The sequence below is a fragment of the Rhincodon typus genome, chromosome 9, assembly GCF_021869965.1.
Source record: "Rhincodon typus isolate 14 chromosome 9, sRhiTyp1.1, whole genome shotgun sequence".
NCBI classification, from domain to species: Eukaryota; Metazoa; Chordata; class Chondrichthyes; order Orectolobiformes; family Rhincodontidae; genus Rhincodon; species Rhincodon typus.
Genome location: NC_063340.1, coordinates 51,222,922 through 51,242,907, shown reverse-complemented (window position 1 = coordinate 51,242,907; position 19,986 = coordinate 51,222,922). Strand labels below are relative to the sequence as shown.

General features: G+C 41.2%; 1 protein-coding gene across 2 annotated transcripts in view; it reads left to right on the top strand.

Annotated features, from left to right (window-relative positions):
• The first annotated feature begins 133 nt into the window (after positions 1 to 133).
• The window catches only part of nsl1 (NSL1 component of MIS12 kinetochore complex), a 21,811-nt gene continuing 1,958 nt past the window's right edge, over positions 134 to 19,986 (top strand). The window contains exons 1-6 of one of the 2 annotated variants that reach the window (XM_048600777.1): positions 134 to 194; positions 497 to 712; positions 1,241 to 1,325; positions 7,287 to 7,417; positions 10,894 to 10,951; positions 16,132 to 16,199. In XM_048600777.1, coding sequence (XP_048456734.1) covers positions 593 to 712; positions 1,241 to 1,325; positions 7,287 to 7,417; positions 10,894 to 10,951; positions 16,132 to 16,199 — 462 coding nt within the window. In that variant the 5' untranslated portion in view covers positions 134 to 194; positions 497 to 592. Of the gene's footprint in view, positions 195 to 280; positions 390 to 496; positions 713 to 1,240; positions 1,326 to 7,286; positions 7,418 to 10,893; positions 10,952 to 16,131; positions 16,200 to 19,986 lie in introns of those variants that run through there. The other variant, XM_020529869.2, reaches the window with a different exon arrangement.

Genomic DNA, 19,986 nt, shown 5'->3' with positions numbered 1-19,986 from the left:
TGCCCACCTTCTACGTATTAAGACTTCTCTGGTTGAAGGGAAAGTGATATTAAAAATTGAGCCAGAGCTAGTGGTCGTACGAGGAAGCATTTATCCACACAAACGAGAATAGAGAAAACATTGTCTGTACTGACAGTGAAAGGGCTCAGTGCCCTAGGTTTAGCTCTTACTGTAAGGAACTCCGGCGCTGCAAGGTGACAGTGACAATCGATACACCCACTCATCTTACCCGGAGTACAAAAACTAACGCACTTCCGTTTCTGTCGTAGCTCTTTATGCGTAGCAAGTTGCGCAGTTTATTTTACTAATGCTAGTGGCTTATATTCTGATGAGCTATTGAGAAAGCCATTGGATTTAATTTTCTCAAAAGTAACAGTCTGACTTGCATTGTACGTTCTGTACATGATTTGAGACTGATTGAAGAATGAATCAGCTGGCTGGCCGGAACTGTTATTAAGGTTGTGTTTCTGATCGGAACTTTCTGGTGATGTTTCAGACGGGGATACCAGCCTGTAACGGAAAGAGGCGGGAAAGTGAACTCGCGAGCCGGCAAGTTTGAGAATTTGAACCGACCGAATAGCCGGGTCAGAGGATGGAGGCTCAGGTCGGCCGCGTGCGCTGCTCCTCGAAGCGCGCGGTGTTGGCTGCGCTCGAGCGCGTGGTGGAGCCACTACGGAAACGGCTGAAAACTATCCCGCAAGAGGCCCAGCAGGTGAGTTGACCGGGGATGGGGAGAAGAGGTGGTGAAGGGGGAGGGGCGCAGGTGAGTGGACCGAGGCGGGGTGGGCGGTGAGGGGAGTAGGTGAATGGGGGGCGGGGATAGGGACAGGGGAGTAGGTAAACTGGGGGGGTTGGTGGGGGTGGTGAGGGGAGTGAGCGGGCGGAGAAGAGGGTGGGGATGGGGGCAGCGGGTGGGGGGCAGGTGGGGAGGGGGGCAGTGGGGCGGGGGGCGGGGGGCAGGGGAGCAGGTGGGCAGGGGAGCAGGTGGGGTGGGGGGCAGGGGAGTGGGTGGGGGCGGGGTTCAGGGGTGCAGGTGGGGGAGCGGGTGGGGAGGGGAGTAGGGTGTAGGGGAGCGGGTGGGGTGGGGATTATCGCAGTATCATTTTCTCCACATAAGTTGCTGTTTAATTCTCACTTTAATAAGGACATGAGACTCACCCAACTTTATCTTTAAAAAAAAAACTGATCCTGTTTATTGAATTTAATTAACTTGGAACACATACAATAATTCTGTTTTCAGATATTTGAGACTGCTGTTCAGGAGAATATCCTTGTCAATGGGCTGTTATGGCAAGAAGTCTCAGAGGAAGATGAGCTCAGACATGGTATGGAACCCAATAAATTCAGTCCAATTTTCCTTGCAATCTCCAGATACTAATCATATTTGATGCAAAATGATGTATTAAGGCAGTTGTGCTTTCAGAAAAGTCAAAACTTTCTGAAGTTGCCTGATTTCATTTCTCCTGTACAAATTCATCTTTGCTTTTGTCTAAACAAATCTTGGAAAAATGATTGTAGAGATAAATGATCTTCTGAAATTATTCTTATGTACCCAATTATGATAAATAAAGTAAGACCTGGAAGTTGAACAACCTTTGTAACTAAGTATAGTTTATTGAAGTATATCATTATGTCATTCTTTGTGTAAGAATATTCATCTGGATTGAGGCTTGATCTATAAATGATCAGGCATGTTTTGTGTATGGTTAACGTTGTCAAGTCAGCAGTCTGCAGACAAATATGTATTAATTGAGGTCAATCCTAAACGTTATGATATTAAATTGGCACAGAATGGATGCTATGAATTTTCACAATGTCATTAGTGTCCATCACTCCCCACTGGCCAGGCACCATTCACCTCGTGTTATGCAGCCTCCACCTGGTAAATTGCTTATCTGCTACAGTTGATCTGTCTTAGCTTGTCCTTGGAACTTGAGAGTGCCTGCTCAACAAGTGGATGGAATCCATTGCATCAGACAAACAAACACAACAAATGAAAAAGGAGATGTCAGGTCCATGTACGTGGAATTGAGTCAATAAGGTGTGTTCCGCAACCATGATTGACATGGAATTAGACTGGATTTAAACATATTTTCCATACAAGAGACCCAGCTTTCCAAGAGCAGGTCACTGGACAAAATGTTACGTTATTCTGGCAGGGAAGAGTTCAGTGGAAATGCATAAGCAAAATCTGGACACTGTTGGGAGGAACTTGTTACTTTTTAGTGGTGAGACCTGAACAAAAATGGTAGGCAGAAGAAAAGGCTGGACTGCTCCCAGATTTGCTGTCTCAGATATATGGCACTTGGCAGGATAAGATCACCAATTCAGTAGTATTTATGGTGCGCTAATTTGATCAGCATACTGACATTGCTAAACCAATTACATCTGTACTGTCCTGGCCATATTTGTCAGGAAATATGATATTTGATAACAGCCTGGGAGACTGTAAATTGGCTTCAAAAGCTTGGAGTTTGGAAGACTACTGTGATCTCATTCAATCATCAAAGTTCTGAATGGGCTTGATAGGTTAGACACTGAGGGGTTTCTTCTGTGGGGAATCTAGAACGTCTGCAGAGTCTCAGATTAAACAGTTGATCTTTTCAGACTCTGGTTAAGAGGGATTTCTTAACTAAGGGTTGTGAATTTTTGGAAATCTCAACCTCCAGAGGTTTGTGGATGCTCCTTCATTGAATATTTTAAAGCTCAAAGACCTTTTCCTGGAAATGAAGGAATATGGGTCACAGATATAGGAAAGTGGAGTTAAACCTGTTGAATTAGCTATGGCCATGTAGAACACTACAATTGGCTCGAGGGACAATCAAGTCTTTTTGCTTCTATTTTGTTCTAATATTCAACTTCATTTTTTGAACTAAGGAAGTGTAAACATGAGTATGAGTAGGTATGATGTACCTGAATTTTCAGAAGGCCTTCAGTAAGCTTGTGTAGCTTGGTTGTTTTATTTGATGTCAAGCTTGGGTTGTTGTTCTTGACAAGCTGCCCACAGTCCTCCCATTTCAGCTTCCAAAATGTTGACCTTTCTTTGTTAATGGTGCAGTCCAAACATAATTTTAGGAGCAGGGGTCTTGTGGTGCAGTGGTAGTATCTCACTGGGTTCAGGTCCCACCTGCTCTGGGTGTATAATAATATCTCTGAACAAGTTGATTGGAAATTATCTAATTTTGTGGGCAGATTTGCCTAATGTATTTTTCTTTCAGTTGTCATTGTCCCAGAAATAAAGAACTCACATTGTTGGTTCATCAATCCTTGTGAATGATTGCTATATTTTCATCTGAGAGAAGAACATGATCTGCTGGCAGCATGTGGTTTTTGAATATTTTTGATTTTTTTTTTCTAAGTTTGCAATTTGTAGTGTGCTGGCAGCATGGCTTTGAAAATTTGACCACAAAATATACATGACTTAGCCCTTCACATCCAGTAGAAGGAAACAACAAGGGCTAAAGTGAAACAACCATCAAGATTGTGTTGAAAATTCTGTAGCTTATTATATACACTATAGTTGGCTGTATGTCCCAATGATTGGTATCATATAGCACATCTTTGGCTGTTCACAACAAGCAGTGTTAACTATGCTCAAGCAGTCTACGCTTGCAAAATATTTGAACCAATCACTTCGCTTACCAACCAATCGGCACTCTTTTGTCATGTGATTTTAAATCATTCCTATTTTTGAAGTTTTGTATTCTTGTGATTCTGCCCATGAGTGAGAACAGCCTGGCTTTTCTTTGCAGCAGTGTTAGTTGTTAATATACTTACAGAATGGATGTAAGAATGGCAAATGACCTGTTGCATAAATGTGTGCAGTGGTGCATTTTTGATAGGGCAAATAATGTCCAAACAAGGAGGAAAAACAATGGGGTATTAATTTATAACTAGTTAAAAGTAGTATTGCAAGTTGAGGTAATTAAATATCAAACGCAGATCTGGAGTTCCTTTTTGTGGAAGAATACCTGAAAAATAAAGTTCTTAAACTCATATAGAACCTTGGTTAGATCACACTTCAATCACCATAATACAAAATGGTAGTACAAAAATGATTATAATATCAGACCTGAGCCAGAATATCTGGGTTTAAGTCCCACTTGCCCTGCAAGCATATTTCATTTGGAGGTTGAAGACAGACCGAGTGCAAAGAGACACCATGTATAAATCATTGGACAAAGGGGAGGGCTAACATAATCAATGCCACCCTTGCCCTGATGGCCACCTTTGTGCGTGGCTGCGTCAAGTAGTGCATAGACCCTTGATACATTAACACCAAGTGTCACTACTTACTGAGGTTCTACCTGCCCCCATGTTATCAAGGATAGGTCTGGCAGCGGAACGCTACAAGTAGTTGGACTGTCCTGTATCACTGGTCCCTTGTGGAGAAATTCGTGAAGAAAAGCACCTCTTTGACCACAAATCCAACTAGCAGTGGTCAGCACGTAGTGTCTTCGAGACCCTTCGGTGTTGGGGGGGGGGGGGGGGGGGGGAAGCGGTGTTGAAAGGAGAAGGTTGACGTTTGTTCGGTGGTTCCCTGAGCAGACTAGCAAAGTCATTTGGCAGAAAGCCTCATTCCTGGATCTCTGTTCCACCGCACACTGCCCTCAAAGTGGCTGTGGAGAGATGAGACTGTCACGCATCTCTTTCTGGAATGTGCCTATGCAAAGGTAATCTAAAGAGAGATGCAGTGGTTTTTGGTAAGGTTCTTCCTGAACAGTTCTGTGACGCAGGATTCTGTGCTGTACAGTGTGTTCAGGGCAACAGACTATAGATACAAATGTCAACTGCCTCTAGAGGGCCATTTAACGTGGTGAAAGACACTCCATTGGTCTGCCTGAAACTTGTTGGTCTTCCTTTTTTTTTAGAAAAGACTTGACCCTGATTGAGTGTTGCAGACTGGCATATTCCAAGCTCCAGGACTACATGTTGAGGGACATACTAAAGCCTGGGGCAGCTGCTGCCAAGGCACAGTGGGGAAAGACACTGTCTGAGGTATCTCTGCTGAAGTTAAATGGGGGTCTGTTCAATTATCAAAACCTCCTGGTACCTCAAATATACGTGAATATAATCTTGCTCAAGTAAGAGATTTGAGGTGAGGTGCTGGAAGACTGCAGGTTGGTTAATGTGGTGTCACTTTTTTAAGAAAGGTGGTAGGGAAAATCCAAGGAACAATAGACTGGTGAGCTTGACATCAGTTGTGGGCAAGTTATTGGAGGGGATCCTGAGGGGCAGGATTTACGTGTATTTGGACTGATTAGGGATAGTCTACATGGCTTTGTGTGTGGGAAATCGTGTCTCGCTAACTTTTTTTTTTGAAGAAGTGACGAAGATTGAAGGCAGATTGGTGGATTTTGTCTACGTAGACTTCAGAAAAGTGTTTGACAAGATTCTGCATGGTAGACTGGCTAACAAGATTAGATCACATGGAATACAGGGAGAAACTAACCGTTTAGATACAAAATTGACTCAAAGGTAGGAGATGGAGAGTGGTGGTGGAACATTAGTTCTTGGATGGGGTGGAGACCTGTGACCAGCGGTATGCCGCAAGGATCAGTCCTGGGTCCACTGCTTTTTTTGTCATTTTATATCAATGATTTGGATGCGAATATAGGAAGTATGGTTAGTAAGTTTGCAGGTGTACAATGGGACCCCGATCAGATGGGCTGAGCAGTGGCAGATGGCGTTTAATGTAGATATATGTGAGATGTTATGTTTTGCTAGGGCAAGTCAGGGCAGGACTTGTATACTTAATGGTCAGGACTTGAAAATGGAATCACAGGTAGACAGTAGTGAAGAAGGCATTTGGTACGCTTGCCTTTATTGGTCAGTGCATTGAGTATAGGAGCTGGGAGCTTGAGTTGTGGCTGTACAGGATGTTGGGTTAGGCCACTTTTGGAATACTGTGTTCCAATCTGGTCTCCATGCTATAGGATAGATGTTGTGAAGCTTGAAAGGATTCAGAAAAGATTTTCAAGGCAATTACCAGGGCTGGTGGGCTAGAGCTATAGTAGGTGGCTAAATTGGCTGGGACTATGTTCTCTGCAGTGTTGGAGGCTGAGGGGTGATGTTTTAGAAGTTTATAAAATCTTGGATAGGGTAAATAGCCAAGGTCTTTTCTGTAGAGTGAGGGAGTCCAAAACTAGAGGGTGTAGGTTTAGGATGAGAAGGGAAAGATTTAAAAGGGCTAAGGGGCAACTTTTTCACACAGGATGGTGTGTGAACGGAATGAGCTGTCAGAGGAAGTGGTGGAGGCTGGTACAATTGCAACGTTTGAAAGGCATCAGGATGGATATATGGATAGGAAGAGTTTGGAGGGATACAGGCCAAATGCTGGCAAATGGGAATAGATTAATTTAGGATATCTGGTTGGCTTGGATGAGTTGGACCGAAGAGTCTGTTTCTGTGCTGTACATCTCTGACTCGGAGATGTAGAGTCAAATTTGTTCTCCTCTTACACAGCTGCACAGAATGTGTGTGTGTGTGTGTGTGAAAATCTAAACACAGCAGAGGCTGACACTTTTTTAAGAGGGAAAGCTGAAGGGTAGCTTTAATAAGTCTTAAAATTATGGAGGGATATGGTATATGCTCAGAAAATGTTCAACTTATGGGGAAGTCAAAATCAAAAGCAATAATTAGCTGTTAATCCAATAAAGAACTCCGAAGAAATGCCTTTACCAGTGAGAAGTTGTTTTGGGAGGATGCCTGTTACAAATGTGAAAACAAAATTAGTAGAAAATGGAGATTGAGAAAGAGGAGGTTCGTGCCCAGCAGAGATGAATTAACATGACTGATATATCAATGAAATTAATACTATTGTTGTCAAATTAGTACATTTTCAATTACTTCACTGTTAAAATGTGTAGAAAAGGAAGCATTGACATCTAACAAAGTTGGAGAGCAGAACTTGAGTTACCCCGTTGTAATTAAATGTATTCGGGTGATTTTTTTGTTTTGCTGCCAATTAAAATGTTGAATTGGGTATCACCGTAATATTTTGGATTAATTCTTTTGCTTTCTTAACTCCTAATTCTACCTAGATTGAATCTGTTAATCTCTCCTGATACAATTCTGCTTTTGATGATCCAGAGGCTGATACTGACGATTCTGATCTTAACATTTCTGTACCTCTTCAATATTGTTTGCTAGGCAAAATTTGAGGTTTTTCTATTCATTGTGTCTATGCAGAAACGGAGTTCAATAAGTTCATCAGTTGGTTTAATACTTTGTAAACCAAAACTTTACCTTTTAATTAAAAATGCTGCAAATAACTTTAATTTCAGGTAGTGACATAAGGACTTTAGATGATGATTTGGATGAATGCATTAAAGAGACGGCTTCAAAACGTAAGCAGTTTCCAAGGAAGGTTGTTGGACATCTTGCTAGGACCATGAAAGCAGAAAGGGAATCACTCGTATGTTTACATTTTTTTTGATATCTTTGTCCTGAAATTCAGTTTGTACTGATTTGCGCCAGTATGTTCAGCCCTATGCTTTATGTATGACAGTATCTAACCAAATCCAGTTGCATGATGTTGCTGAAACCAATGGTAGGACATCTGCTTTAATTTAGTTAGATAAATCCTTTCTACAATTATGTCTTCGAATTATGTCAGCCCTAGGAAATTGGAGAAGCTCCTCAGCATAACCATCCAGCCACCACTATCGTCAGCTGTTTTATCAATGACCATTACTCAATCGTGTAGTTAGAGGTGGAGATATTCACTGACTTTTGCAGTGTCTAGTACCATTTGCAATTCCACAAACCTGAAGCAATCAGTATCCGTAAACAGCAGTTCCTGAATAATATTCAGGCTTGGAGTAAGTGACAAGTCACATTTTTGCCTCACGTGCCAAGGGGGAAGGCAGTGATATAATGGTAATGTCATTGGGCTTGGATAATTCTCTGAGGACATGGGTTCAAATTCCATAATAGCAGGTGGTGAAATTTGCATTCAATATTTTTTTTTTGGTTTTAAAAATTGGAAATTAAAACATGCCCAGTGGTGACTGTCCAGTGTTGGCACAAAAATGGTTCACTAATATCCCATGGGGAAGGAGATCCGCCCTGCTTACCTGGTCTAGCCTATGTGTGATTGTGCAATATGCTTCATTCCTAACTGCCCTCTGAAATGGTTCTAGCAAACCACTCAGATTAAGGGGTAATTCGGGGTGGTCAATAAATGATGGCCTGGCTCAGCGTGGTATGTATGCCATGAGCAAATTTTTTTTTTTTTTTTTTTTTTGAAAAAATTTTGCAAAAAGGGAATATCTCAGAATGCTGATGTACCATTGACCAGAACTTAACTGGGCTGGACATATATACTCTCTGACTGCAAAAAAGCAGATAGGAGGCATGGAATTCTGTAACAAGTGCCCTGCCTCTTGATCTCTGTGCCCCATTGCATGGGAACGCCAACACCAACACTTTCCAATCCACGCACCACTCTGACTTTGAACTGTAACAGTGTTCCTTTGCTGCGATTATGCCAAAATCCTGAACCTCCCCTACTAACACTACCTTATATAGGTGTACCCGCACCAGATGCGTTATAGGTCAAAGAGGTGCTTCACCGCCAGATTTAAGAGTAGTTATGGATAACCAATAAATTCTGACATTGAGAGTGATGCACTTGCCTCTTAAAGTTTTTTTTTGAAAAAAATCTGAAGTTTCAGCACCATGGCCAGAATGTTGCTTGCCTTTTGTTTCAAATGCACCTGGCTTTTTCTTGATCGTGATGTTGGTATCAACTGGACACCTCTGACAAAATATTTTTGTAAATGCTTCAGTCTTGAGTCTTGCAATAGTGTGCTGCACCATCATTGCAAATGGGATTATTCATGGATCTCATCTGTTGGTTGTGACTTCCATCCCATGGCTCCAACTATACAATCACCCCCAATCCCACACTTTTTTATATTAATAGTGAGGGATATGCTAGGACACACACTGGTGCATAATTTCTCCTTCTGATAATTTCTCCTTCAGAACAGCCAAAAACTCGATGTCAAAACATGTGCTGAATCTAGATGGGTTTTTCTGACAATCTGGCAGTTTTGTGGTCACCAATATTGCGAGCTGCTTTTTCCGGATTTAGTGAATTGACTCCCCTTTTTTTATTAAAAGGTTACACCTAGGCAGATAGGACATTCGAATTGCATCTGATTTCAAGTCCAGCTCCCTGAATTACTAGGCTAGTTTCATAAATCCCTTCTACTGTATTTGACAAAGATTGTGAAGGACAGATGAATTTAAAAGAAAGAGATAACAAACAGGCAGAAAATGTTTTTTAAAAATATCTGCATTTCCAAATTAATGGGAGGGGTGGCTTAGAGTATTAACACTAGGCTTTTAATCCAGGTAGTGTTCTGGGGACTGGGGTTCAGATGCAATTCATTTTGAAAATCTGGAATTAAGAGTCTAATTATAGCCATGAAACCATTGTTAATTGTTGGAAAAATATATCTGGTTCACAAATGTCCTTCAGGAAAGGAAACTGCTGTCCTTATCTGGTCTACCATACATGTGACTCCAAGTCCATGGCAATTAGGGATGGGCAATAAATGCTGGCCTGTTCATTGATATCCGTATCCGTGATTATTTTTTTTTCCCTCCCTCAAAATTAAGGGACAGGAAGTTTGTGCAGCAGCAATTATCACTGCCAGACAGCATGTAAATCTCCTTTTACTCCTGATTGTAATAGCCCTAAATTTTTCCAGTATTTCGATATGGAGTCGAGCATATATAGCAAATCAATGTTCGGTCTGCTTTGAGATGCAAGGTGAATCTGAGAGCAGTGTCTGAGTTTTCACACTTCACCGGGCATGCACGTGCTTCAATATTTGCTGTCTGCTTTGTCCCATAATAACTTAGTGCTGATAGCCTCAGTTATAACAGAATCTGGCCTTTGTGTTTATGAGCACTTTACACTTGCATAAAACCAAACTGCTTTCACCTGTTACGTAATAGTGAAAGGAAGAATTACAAAAATATTTTTATGTGCTACATTGTTGACCCTTGAAATGCTTTATCAAATTAGGAAGCAAAGTGTTTACTCGTCTTTAAAAGACGAGTGGTGAAATTTTTGTAAAAGAGAAGTCTAGAGAAGTATGAGAAAGTCACTAGAAAACTTGTGAAAAAGCAGACAAAGTCAGCAGTTCTTTCAGTGAGCCACATTGTGGACAAGTACAAATTTGATTGGTCCACCACTAAGCTTTAATCCAGATGCTTTTTTTTTTCTTACAACACAATCAAAATACAGCAAAAAGAAGAATTGACATAACTTTATTGAAAAAGTTAACAAGATAATGTATTGTTTAACTACTAATCATCAACTGTTCCAATATAGGCAGCATCCCATAAATGCACTCTTAGTAAAGGCAAATGAGCAACTCTGTAATGATTCTCGCTTGCTGACTCTCTTCAGTCTAGTAGAGAGAACAATCTGCCCCTTTTGATTTCTATGAAGCCTTGCTGTCTAAGACTTCACTCCAGCAACCAGCAGAAATCTTCTCAACTAGCTGGAGGCATAACTAAAAGCCTTCCTGGGTATGCGGGAGCCCTGACCCTGCCGACTGATTCTTTGTCTTATTTCTTAAAAAAAAAAGTGAGAACTCCCTCATCTGCAAGAAAAACAGGGCAGAATACATCTCTTAAAGGCACAATACTGACATAGCTAGCTAAAGCGCAATGTAACAAATGTTGTCCCATCTTGTATGATTTCTGATAGCTTGTAGGAGTGACAGAAAAGATCTGCAATCTGGACTACTGTTCAGTCTGCAGGATTTTGAAAGCTAACCAGAAGGGAGGGTGTTAATTTGATTTACTATTTAAATATTTGAACCTATCTTCTATAATTACTACTAATAATATGCATTTCATTGTCTGCAGAAGCTATATCAGCCTGTAGTAACGTCTCAGTTGAAAACAGAAGTTGATTCAGAACAAGGTAAGCAAGTGAAAAATTTTCTTTCAAACCCCAGGTGCCTTTTGTAGCTAACTGTGCTGAGCCTACTGAATGGCAACCCAATGAATATAATTTTTTTTAATTGGGAAAATTAAAAACGGGCATGAGCTGTCTTTGTGTGCTTGTCAACCACCTGAGAGGGTGTATTGTAGATGGTCAGCTTTTTAAGACACTACCTTTCTTCCTCCAGCCAGCAACTAAATGACACATTTTATTCCTTCGTTTGTTTGAGAAGGAGGAAAACAATTCAACGTTAACCAGCAGCTCCCTCTGCAGTAAGAGATGAAATCAGAAATTTCACCAACTTGGCATTTTTATACAGGGACTAACATGCCTGTAGGTGTCTGAAGTTACTATCAAACAACATTTGATGCAATCACAAGTGATAGCAGGACAAGTGATAAAAAAAATTTCAGCAAACAGATATTATGTATGTCTTACAAATGTTACATCTCTCTTTTTAACACTATATTACAGAACCTCGGGTCTAGGAAGCTGAATGTGCAGCCTTATAATAGTAGCACAAAGTAAATTGGGAATAAGGGAGAAGTCAGAATTGGAAGAATACAGTGCAGATTTGTAGGATCGGAGAGGGAGAGGCCGGAGACCATGGAGGGCTTTTGAAGAAAATGGTGATAATTTTAAATTGACTTGGCCTGCAAGGTCCTAAATGTAAGGTGATAAATGCAGTGTTATGCTACAGAAAACAATCTGGTGCAGGTATGAACTGAAGACAATTTCTGAGGAAGGGTCTACCCCTGAAATGTCAGCCTTCCTGCTCCTCTGATGCTGCTTGGCCTGCTGTGTTCATCCAGCTCTACACCTTGTTATCTCAGATTCTCCAGCATCTGCAGTTCCTACTATCTCTGAAGACAATCTTTACCTGTTTTAATAAACATTTATTTAGAGATGCGCATTACAAACAGGTATCCCTTAACTCAACAACCACAGTTTCAGACCGTCTTTTTGATACTTCTATAAAAACACAGCCTATTAACAAAACTATTTTTAATCAATCTGTTTGGATATATTGGGTTTTTATTGTCATGTGTACCGAAGTACGGTGAAAAGCTTTGTTTATGAGCAGTACAGGCATATCATTGTAAGCAAGGTTATACAGAACAAAAAGACTTAGACAGAGGCATAAAGATTACATTGCACAGGGTGTGCACTAGTTGAGATCAACATTAGCAAGATCAATATTATCTGAGGCTTGATAGTCAATTCATCAGTCTAATAACAGCCGGGAAGCAACTGTTCCTGAATCTGCTGGTGCGTGTTCAAGTTTCTGTATCTTCTGCCTGATGGAAGAGGTTGTGAGAGATCATTTACCAGGGTGTAATGGGTCTTTGACATTGGCAGCCTTCCCACAGCAGTGAGCCATGTAAATGGAGTCCATGGATGGAAGATTGGCTTCTGTGATAGTTTGAGCTGTGCACATCACCTTCTGCCCAGGACCATAAGGAAATACAGAACAGTTGCCATACCAGGCTGCTATGCACCCAGACAGTATGCTTTCAGTTGTGCATCTGTAGAAGTTGGTGAAGGTTCTTATGGACATGCCAAATTTCCTGAGCCATCTGAGGAAGAGGAGGCATCGTTGTGCCGTCTTGACCGTCACGTCTACATGGAAAGTCCAGGACAGGTTGTCGGTTACCGTCACTCCAAGGAACTTGACCTTATCTACCCCCTCAATCTCCGCTCCATTGACGTAGATGGGGGTGTGTTCCTTTTTTTTTTTTAACCCTGAAGTCAGTGAGACATAACTCCAGGATAGCCACATCCATGAACCCAGATCTTCTGGCCCAGAGGTGAGGTTACTATCATTGTGCTACAAGACCTCCCAGCAGCATATTTACATGGGCACAATGAAATTATAAGTTAATGTCTGCCACCTGTATGCAGTTACAACAATAGGGTACTTGTGGCACAGTGGTAGTGTCCCTACCTCTGAGCCAAGAGACCTGGGTTCAGGGCCCACCTGATTCCGAGATGAATAATATCTCCAAACTGGTTTATTAGTCAGCCCATCTGTTATCTTAAACAGTCACACCCTCCATCACCACAGTGGCTGCAACATACAAGATGCACTGCAAAGATGCAGCAAGGTCAGCACAGGTGATTGGTGACCAGGAGTTCGGATGAATTGCAATATGGGCAACAGTTTTTTTTTTTTTTTTTTTTTTTTTAATTTAGCTCAAGTCAACAGGGTGATACTGGCCAGGATGCTATTGAAATAGTTGAGTAAAATAAGGTATTGTTTTAAATTAAATAATGCCAGACCAGCATTTATTGTCCATCTGTAATGGACTTTAAAGGCAATTGTGAGCTATCTTGAGCCACTACAGTCTATATAATGTAGCACATCTGGAGTGTTGCTACAAAGGGAATTCTAATGCTTTAAACCAGCAAGTGATGGAATGGTGGTGTGGTTCAGTTAGGACGGTGTGTGGCTTGGAGGAGATCATGTGAGTGGTCGTGTTCCCATGCATCTGCCTTTGCCTTTGTCCTTCGAGCTGGTAGCGATTGTGGGTTCAGAGGGTGCTCTCAAAGAAACCTTGCTGCATCTTTGCAGTGCATCTTGTATGCTACAGCCACTGTGGTGATGGAGGGTGTGACTGTTTAAGATAACAGATGAGCTGACTATCAAGTGCACTGTTTTGTTCTGGTTGGAATTGATTTTCTTGAATATTGTTGGAGCAGCACTCATCCAGGCAAATGGACATTGTCCCATCATACTTTTGACCTATGCCTTCTCTATGTTGGGAGGATTTGAGGAATCAGGAGGTGAGTTACTTGGCGAATAACGCCCTGCCTCTCTTTTATATGGACTCGGTGATTATACACCTGGTCCTACCCCAGCCCCCACCAACCCCACATGCATGCACGTGCTCTCAATGCTAAGGGTAATGGTTAAATTCTCCCTTGATGGAGATGGTCATTGTCTGGCATATGTGGCGCAAATATTACTTTCCACATATCAGCCCAATTCAGGATTCTTTTTTCCCAGACTTGTATTTGGACATAGGCTGCTTCAGGAGCTGTGGAGTTGTGAATGACACTGAATGATGTGCACCCAGTGAACATCCTTACCCCTGACGTTGTGATAGAGGAACAGTCATTAATTAAGCAGTTGAAGATGGTGGGGCCTAGGACTGTATTTTGCAGGTGTTTCTCAGCAATATTGTGGCTAAGATGGTTGACCTCCAGCAGTCAACAGTCTTGCTTTGTGCTAGGTCTGACGCCAACAAATGGAGCTGAATATTTAAATGGAAAATGATTGCAGAAAGCTGCAGCACAGTGATTTGGGGGCGCTAGCGTGTGAATTGCAAGGTAGCATTCAAGATCAATGGGCAATAGGGATGCCAAATAGAATGTTGGTGTTTATTCCAAATGGAAAGGAGTTTAAAAAGAGGAAAATCTTGCTAAAACTGTGTAAGGTGCTAATTAGACCACAGCTGGAATACTGTGAAGTTTTAGTTCCCCTGTTTGAACAAAGATATACTGGCACTGGAGGCAGACCAGAGAATGTTCACTAGGTTAGGGAGGGGTTTTCTTGTGAGGAGAAGTTGAGTAGTTTGGACTTGTTCTCTAGACTTGTGGGAGAGTTTAGAACCAGAGAATGTAAATGGGCGACCCCTCAGACTGAAGTTAAGACAATGAGGAGGAATTCTTCACTGCAGAGGGCAGTCAAGGCTGGGTTGTTGAATGTATTCAAGGCCGAGCTAGAGAGATTTCTAATCGTTAGGGCAATTTGATGATTATGGAGATGAAACCAGAAGGTGGAATTGAGGATGATCAAATCAGCCATGATTTACTTAAATGGTTGAACAAACTCGATGGACCGAATGACTTCGTATTTTTTTATTCCTGATCCCTAGTTGCCCTTGAGAAGTTGGTGGTGAACTGTCACCTTGAACAAGTGCAGTCCATTTGCTGTAGGTAGATCTACAATGCCAGTGCAGAGTTCCAATGATCCAGTGACACTGAAGGAATGACTATATATTTCCAAGTCTGGATATTTAGTGGCTTGGAGAACTTGCAGATGGTGTTGGTCCCATGTATCTGCGCGCGCCCCCCCCCCCCCTTGTCTTTCTAGATTGTAATGGCGATACGTTTTGAAGGTGCTAAGGGTCTTTGGTGTATCTTGTTGGTAATACATACCACTATCATTGAGTGTCAGTGCTGGAGTGAGTGGATGTGGTGCCAATAAACAGGATTATCTTGACTTGACTTGAACGGTATTGAGCTTTTTGAGCATCCTTGGACCTGCACTGATCCAGGCAAGTTGCAAATATTCCATTACGCTACTGACTTGTCTTGGACTTTATGGAGTCAGGAAGTAAGTTACTTGCTACAAGATATCTCGCCTCTGACCAGCTCTACCATATTTATGTGATATAGTCTAGTTTAGTTTCTAGTGAATGTTAACTCCCACAGGGTGTTGATTGTGGGGGATTCAGTGATGATGCTTTTGAATGTCAATGGGTGATGATTAGATTTTCTATTGTTGGAGGTTCTCATTGCCTGGCATTTGTGTGACATGGATGTTACTTGTCAGCCCAAATCTGGATATTCAAGTCTTGTTGCATTTGGGCATGGACTGCTTCTGTATCTGAGGAGTTGCAAATGGTGCTGAACATTGTGCATTTATCAGTGAATATCCCTACTTCTGACCTTGATTAATGGACAAGTTTGTTGAAGCAGCTAAAATGGTTGGCCAAGGACAGTATCCTGAGGAACATCCTAGAGTTGAGATGACTTGCTTCTAACCTCCACAGCCATCTTCCTTTGTGCCAGATTTGACTCCCACCCATGGAGAGCTTTCCCTCTTTTCCCATTGGCTCCAGTTTGCTAGAGATCTTTGATGCCATACCCTGTCAAAAGCAGTCACTCTTGTCTCACCTCTGAGTTCAGCTGTTCTGTGTTTTTATGAGCTAAGGCTGTACTGAAGTCAGGAGCTGAGTGGTCTTGGCCAAACCCAAATTGAGTTTGTGAGCAGGTAATTGCTAAGCAAATATTACTTGATAGAAACAGAACAGTGCTATATCTTAAGGTCTTCCAGTCAATTTTAGATTAATCCTGAGTCATGCTGATTATCAATTTAAGTTGGTATTTAATGATACTTTGTAACTAACATTTTCAAATGCATTTTTTATTAGTATCCAAGGAGAAGGAATTGGTGAGAATTGCATCAAATATTTCTCGAGATATGAGTGACACAATGAAGGTAAGCATTTCAGAGCAATTTGTATACTTAATTTTTCATCTAATTAAAAGAGATTCAGCCATTCAGTGAAACAAATTTTTGAACTGTAACTGAACATATGGAGGAAACATTTGAGCATTTTGTTTAAGATAACTTTGAACAAGTCACTGTACCTCATTTGTGAGGTCTTACATGCCCAAAAGTGCTATTTTTTTTTCATTGTCTCTCCAGTACAGTGTCTTGGCTTATTATAATACTGCACCATTTTGAAGGTGTTTGTATTCTGCTGCTTAAATTAGTTTTAAAGTGGCTGTGTTCACATACTGGTATCTGCAGATATAGTTTGTATACATCCTTGTGATGAATGTATTAAGAAAAATTGTTTTAAACTTCCAAATGGGGTGTGTTGATTTTAATAGATATGTAAGAAGTAGGAGCAGGCGAAGGCCATTCAACCGTTTGAGGCTGCTTCACCATTCAGTATATGGCTGATCCTCTATTTCAGTGCCGTATTCCTGCTTTCTCTCCATACTCCTTGATGCCTTTAATATCTAAAATATTTATCTCTTTGGTGAATATACTCTGATATGGCCTCCAGATTTCTGTGGGAGTGTATTCCACCGGTTGACCACTATCATGAGTAAAGCAGTGTTTCCTCATCTCAGTCCTAAATTGCCTACCCTGTATGCTAATACTCTGATCTCTGATTCTAGACTTCCCAACCAGAAGAAACATTCTCCCTGCACCTAGTCAGTTTAGCCCTATTAGAATTTTGTTTTTAAACAAATCCCCTCTTGTCCTTCTTAAAGTGAATACAGACCCTGTTGAACCAATCTCCCCCCATGACAGTCCTGATATCAGGCTCATGAACTTTCAATGAACTCCCTGTTTGTCAAGTACATATTTTGTTAGGTAAGGAGAACAAAACAGGGCACAATACTCCAGGTGCAGTGTCATGAAGACAGTATAACTGCAGCAAGACATCCCTACTTCTAAACTCAAGTTGTCTTGCAGGTGAAGGTCAACATGCTGTTTGTCGTCTTAACTGCTTGCTGCATCTGCCTGTTTTATTGGCGCATCCCCTTTAACACACAGATCCCTTTTTGCATAAACTAGGAAATATTGCATTTGGTTCCCTCTTCCAAGTCATTAGTATATTTTGTGACCAGCTGGGACTCGAGCACTGATCCCTAAGGTGCACCACTAGTCAGTACCTGCCGTCCAGAAAAAGATTCCCACAGTTTCCATGCCAGTATATTAACTCCAATCCCACATGCTTTAATTTTTTTTTATGTGGGACCTTATCAAAAGCTTTCGCAAAATCCAAAAACACTACATTATCTACAAATCTTCTAGCTAAATCCTCAAACAAACATGTAGAGCATAATTTTCCTGTTCATAAACTCATGCTAACTGTGCCTAATCATGTTAATGCTTTCCAAGTGTTTTGTTATCATACCTTTTTGTAATAGATTCTAGCATTTCCCCACTAATGTTAGACTAACTGGTCTGTCATTTTTTTTTTCCTCTCTGTCTGTTAAAAGAAACCGCGGGGTTACATCTGCTGCTCTCCAATTTCTAGGAACTGTTCCGATCTATAGCATTTTGGAAGATGACCACCAACTTACCCAATATTTCAAGGGCCACTTCCTTTAGTGCTTTGATTACAGATTATCAGGCCCTGAGGATTTATTGGCCTTTAACACCATTAATTATTAAATAATGCTGATTTTCTTAACTTTTTCCTTCAATTCCTCCCTCTCGCTGTACCTAACTTCTCTAACATTTCTGGGAAATTATTTGTGATGACACAAACAAAATCCATGTTCAATTCTTCTGTCATTTCTTTGTTCCCCATTGTAATTCTCTTCCTTACTGTAAAGAACTTGCATTTCTCATTGATCTTTTCCTCTTCACATTTATAGAAGCTATTACAGTCACATTTTGTGTCTGAGTCTAAGCTCAAATACTATTCGCCCCTCTTTTACAATCTTTTTGCCCTGTTTCGAACATAAGAACTAGAAGCAGAAGTAGGCAATTCAGCCTGCTGCACCATTTAATATGACCATTGTTAGTCTCATCTTAGCCTTAACTCCACTTTCTGCCTGCTGTCCAGAACCCTGCAATAAGTTACTAGTTTAAAAATCTATCTATTCCCTCATATTTTTAGTCAATCCCGCTTCTGCCATGTTCTTGAATCGTGAATTCCACAGGTCTGCTGAATTCTAAACTGCTTCCAGTCCTCGGGCTTGCTGCTTTTTCTTGCAATTTATGTGTCCTCTTTAGATCTCCTACTATCGACAATTTATTTTGCAAGCCATGGTTGAGCCACCTTTCCTGTTCTATTTTTTCCTATGCTGGATAGGAAGGAATAATTGTCATTTATGCATGTATTCTTTAAACATTAGCACTTGCCTATCCACTGCCAACCCTTTTTTTTAGTGAGGTTCTCCAATCTAATGTTGCCAACTCGCACCTCAGGCCCTCATAGTTTCCTTTAATTTAGATTCAGGATCCTGGTTTCAGATTCAGTGCCACTCTCCACCTTAATGATTACTTGTCATTTTATGATTGCTGTTCTGCAGTGGCCCCAACACAACAAGATTGTTAATTAATCATTTTTCATTTCACTTCAGGAAATCATCGTCTCTTACTGCTAATTTGGTTTGCTAAATCTGTGTAGGTTCAAGTTGCCCGTGGTTATAATTGTACCCTTATTGCAAGCATCTCTAATCTCCTGTTTAATGCTTTCTGTTGCATCTGCCTATAGACAATCCCCAAAATTGTTTCTGCCCCTTGTTGTTTCTTATCTCCCCCCGAACAGAATCAAAATCATTATTTTGAGAGCCAATATCCTTCCTCGCTTTGGGCATTGGCGATCCTTTACTAATAATGCTTCCCACACCGCGTTTCCCTATTTGCCTGTCCTGCCTAAATATTGAATACTCCTGGATGTTCATTTCCCAACCTTGGTCACCCCTGCAGCTGTGTCTCTCTAATTACAGCTTTATTATAATTATGTAATCTATTTGTGCTGTCAATTCATCTACCTTATTGCAAATGCTCCACACACTAAGATACAGTGCCTTTTTAATTTTGTCCTTTTTAAACCTTCTTAGTCATCTTTGCTTTATTTTGCACCATGACCCATTTGTTTCTTGTCCTTGTTTATTCTGCCTTTTTTTTTGTATGTTTCTGTCCTTGGGTCTACCTTCTCTGACTCCATGCTCAGGTTCCTGTTCCCTGAAAGCACAAAGAAACAGTTCCTCCTTGCAAGGATATTCGTCCTGGTCCTGGCCAGGTGCAATTTGTCCTGTTTGTACTGGTTCCATCTTTCCCAGAATCACTTCTGGTGTCTCACGAATCTGAATCTTTCCTCTTGCACCATTTTCTTCAGCAATATTAATCTAGTACACCCTGTTATTTCTACGCTTGCTAGGATGTGGCACTCGTAGCAGTTCTGAGTTCAGCATTTTTGAGGTCCTACTTTATAATGTGTCCCAACTTCCTAAATTCAGCTTGTGCACCCTAATCCATTATTTTTTTCCAATATATCATTGGTACTGATATATGCGACAACCACTGGAAGTTTGCCCTGCAGCTTCTCCAGGACATCCTTGATGCTGCTCCCATGGAAGCAACATACCATCCTGGAGATAGTAGGAACTGCAGATGCTGGTGAATCTGAGACAACAAGGTGTAGAGCTGGATGAACACAGCAGGCCAAGCAGCATCAGAGGAGCAGGAACGCTGATGTTTTGGGCCTAGACCCTTCTTCAGAAAATTTTCTGAAGAAGGGTCTAGGCCC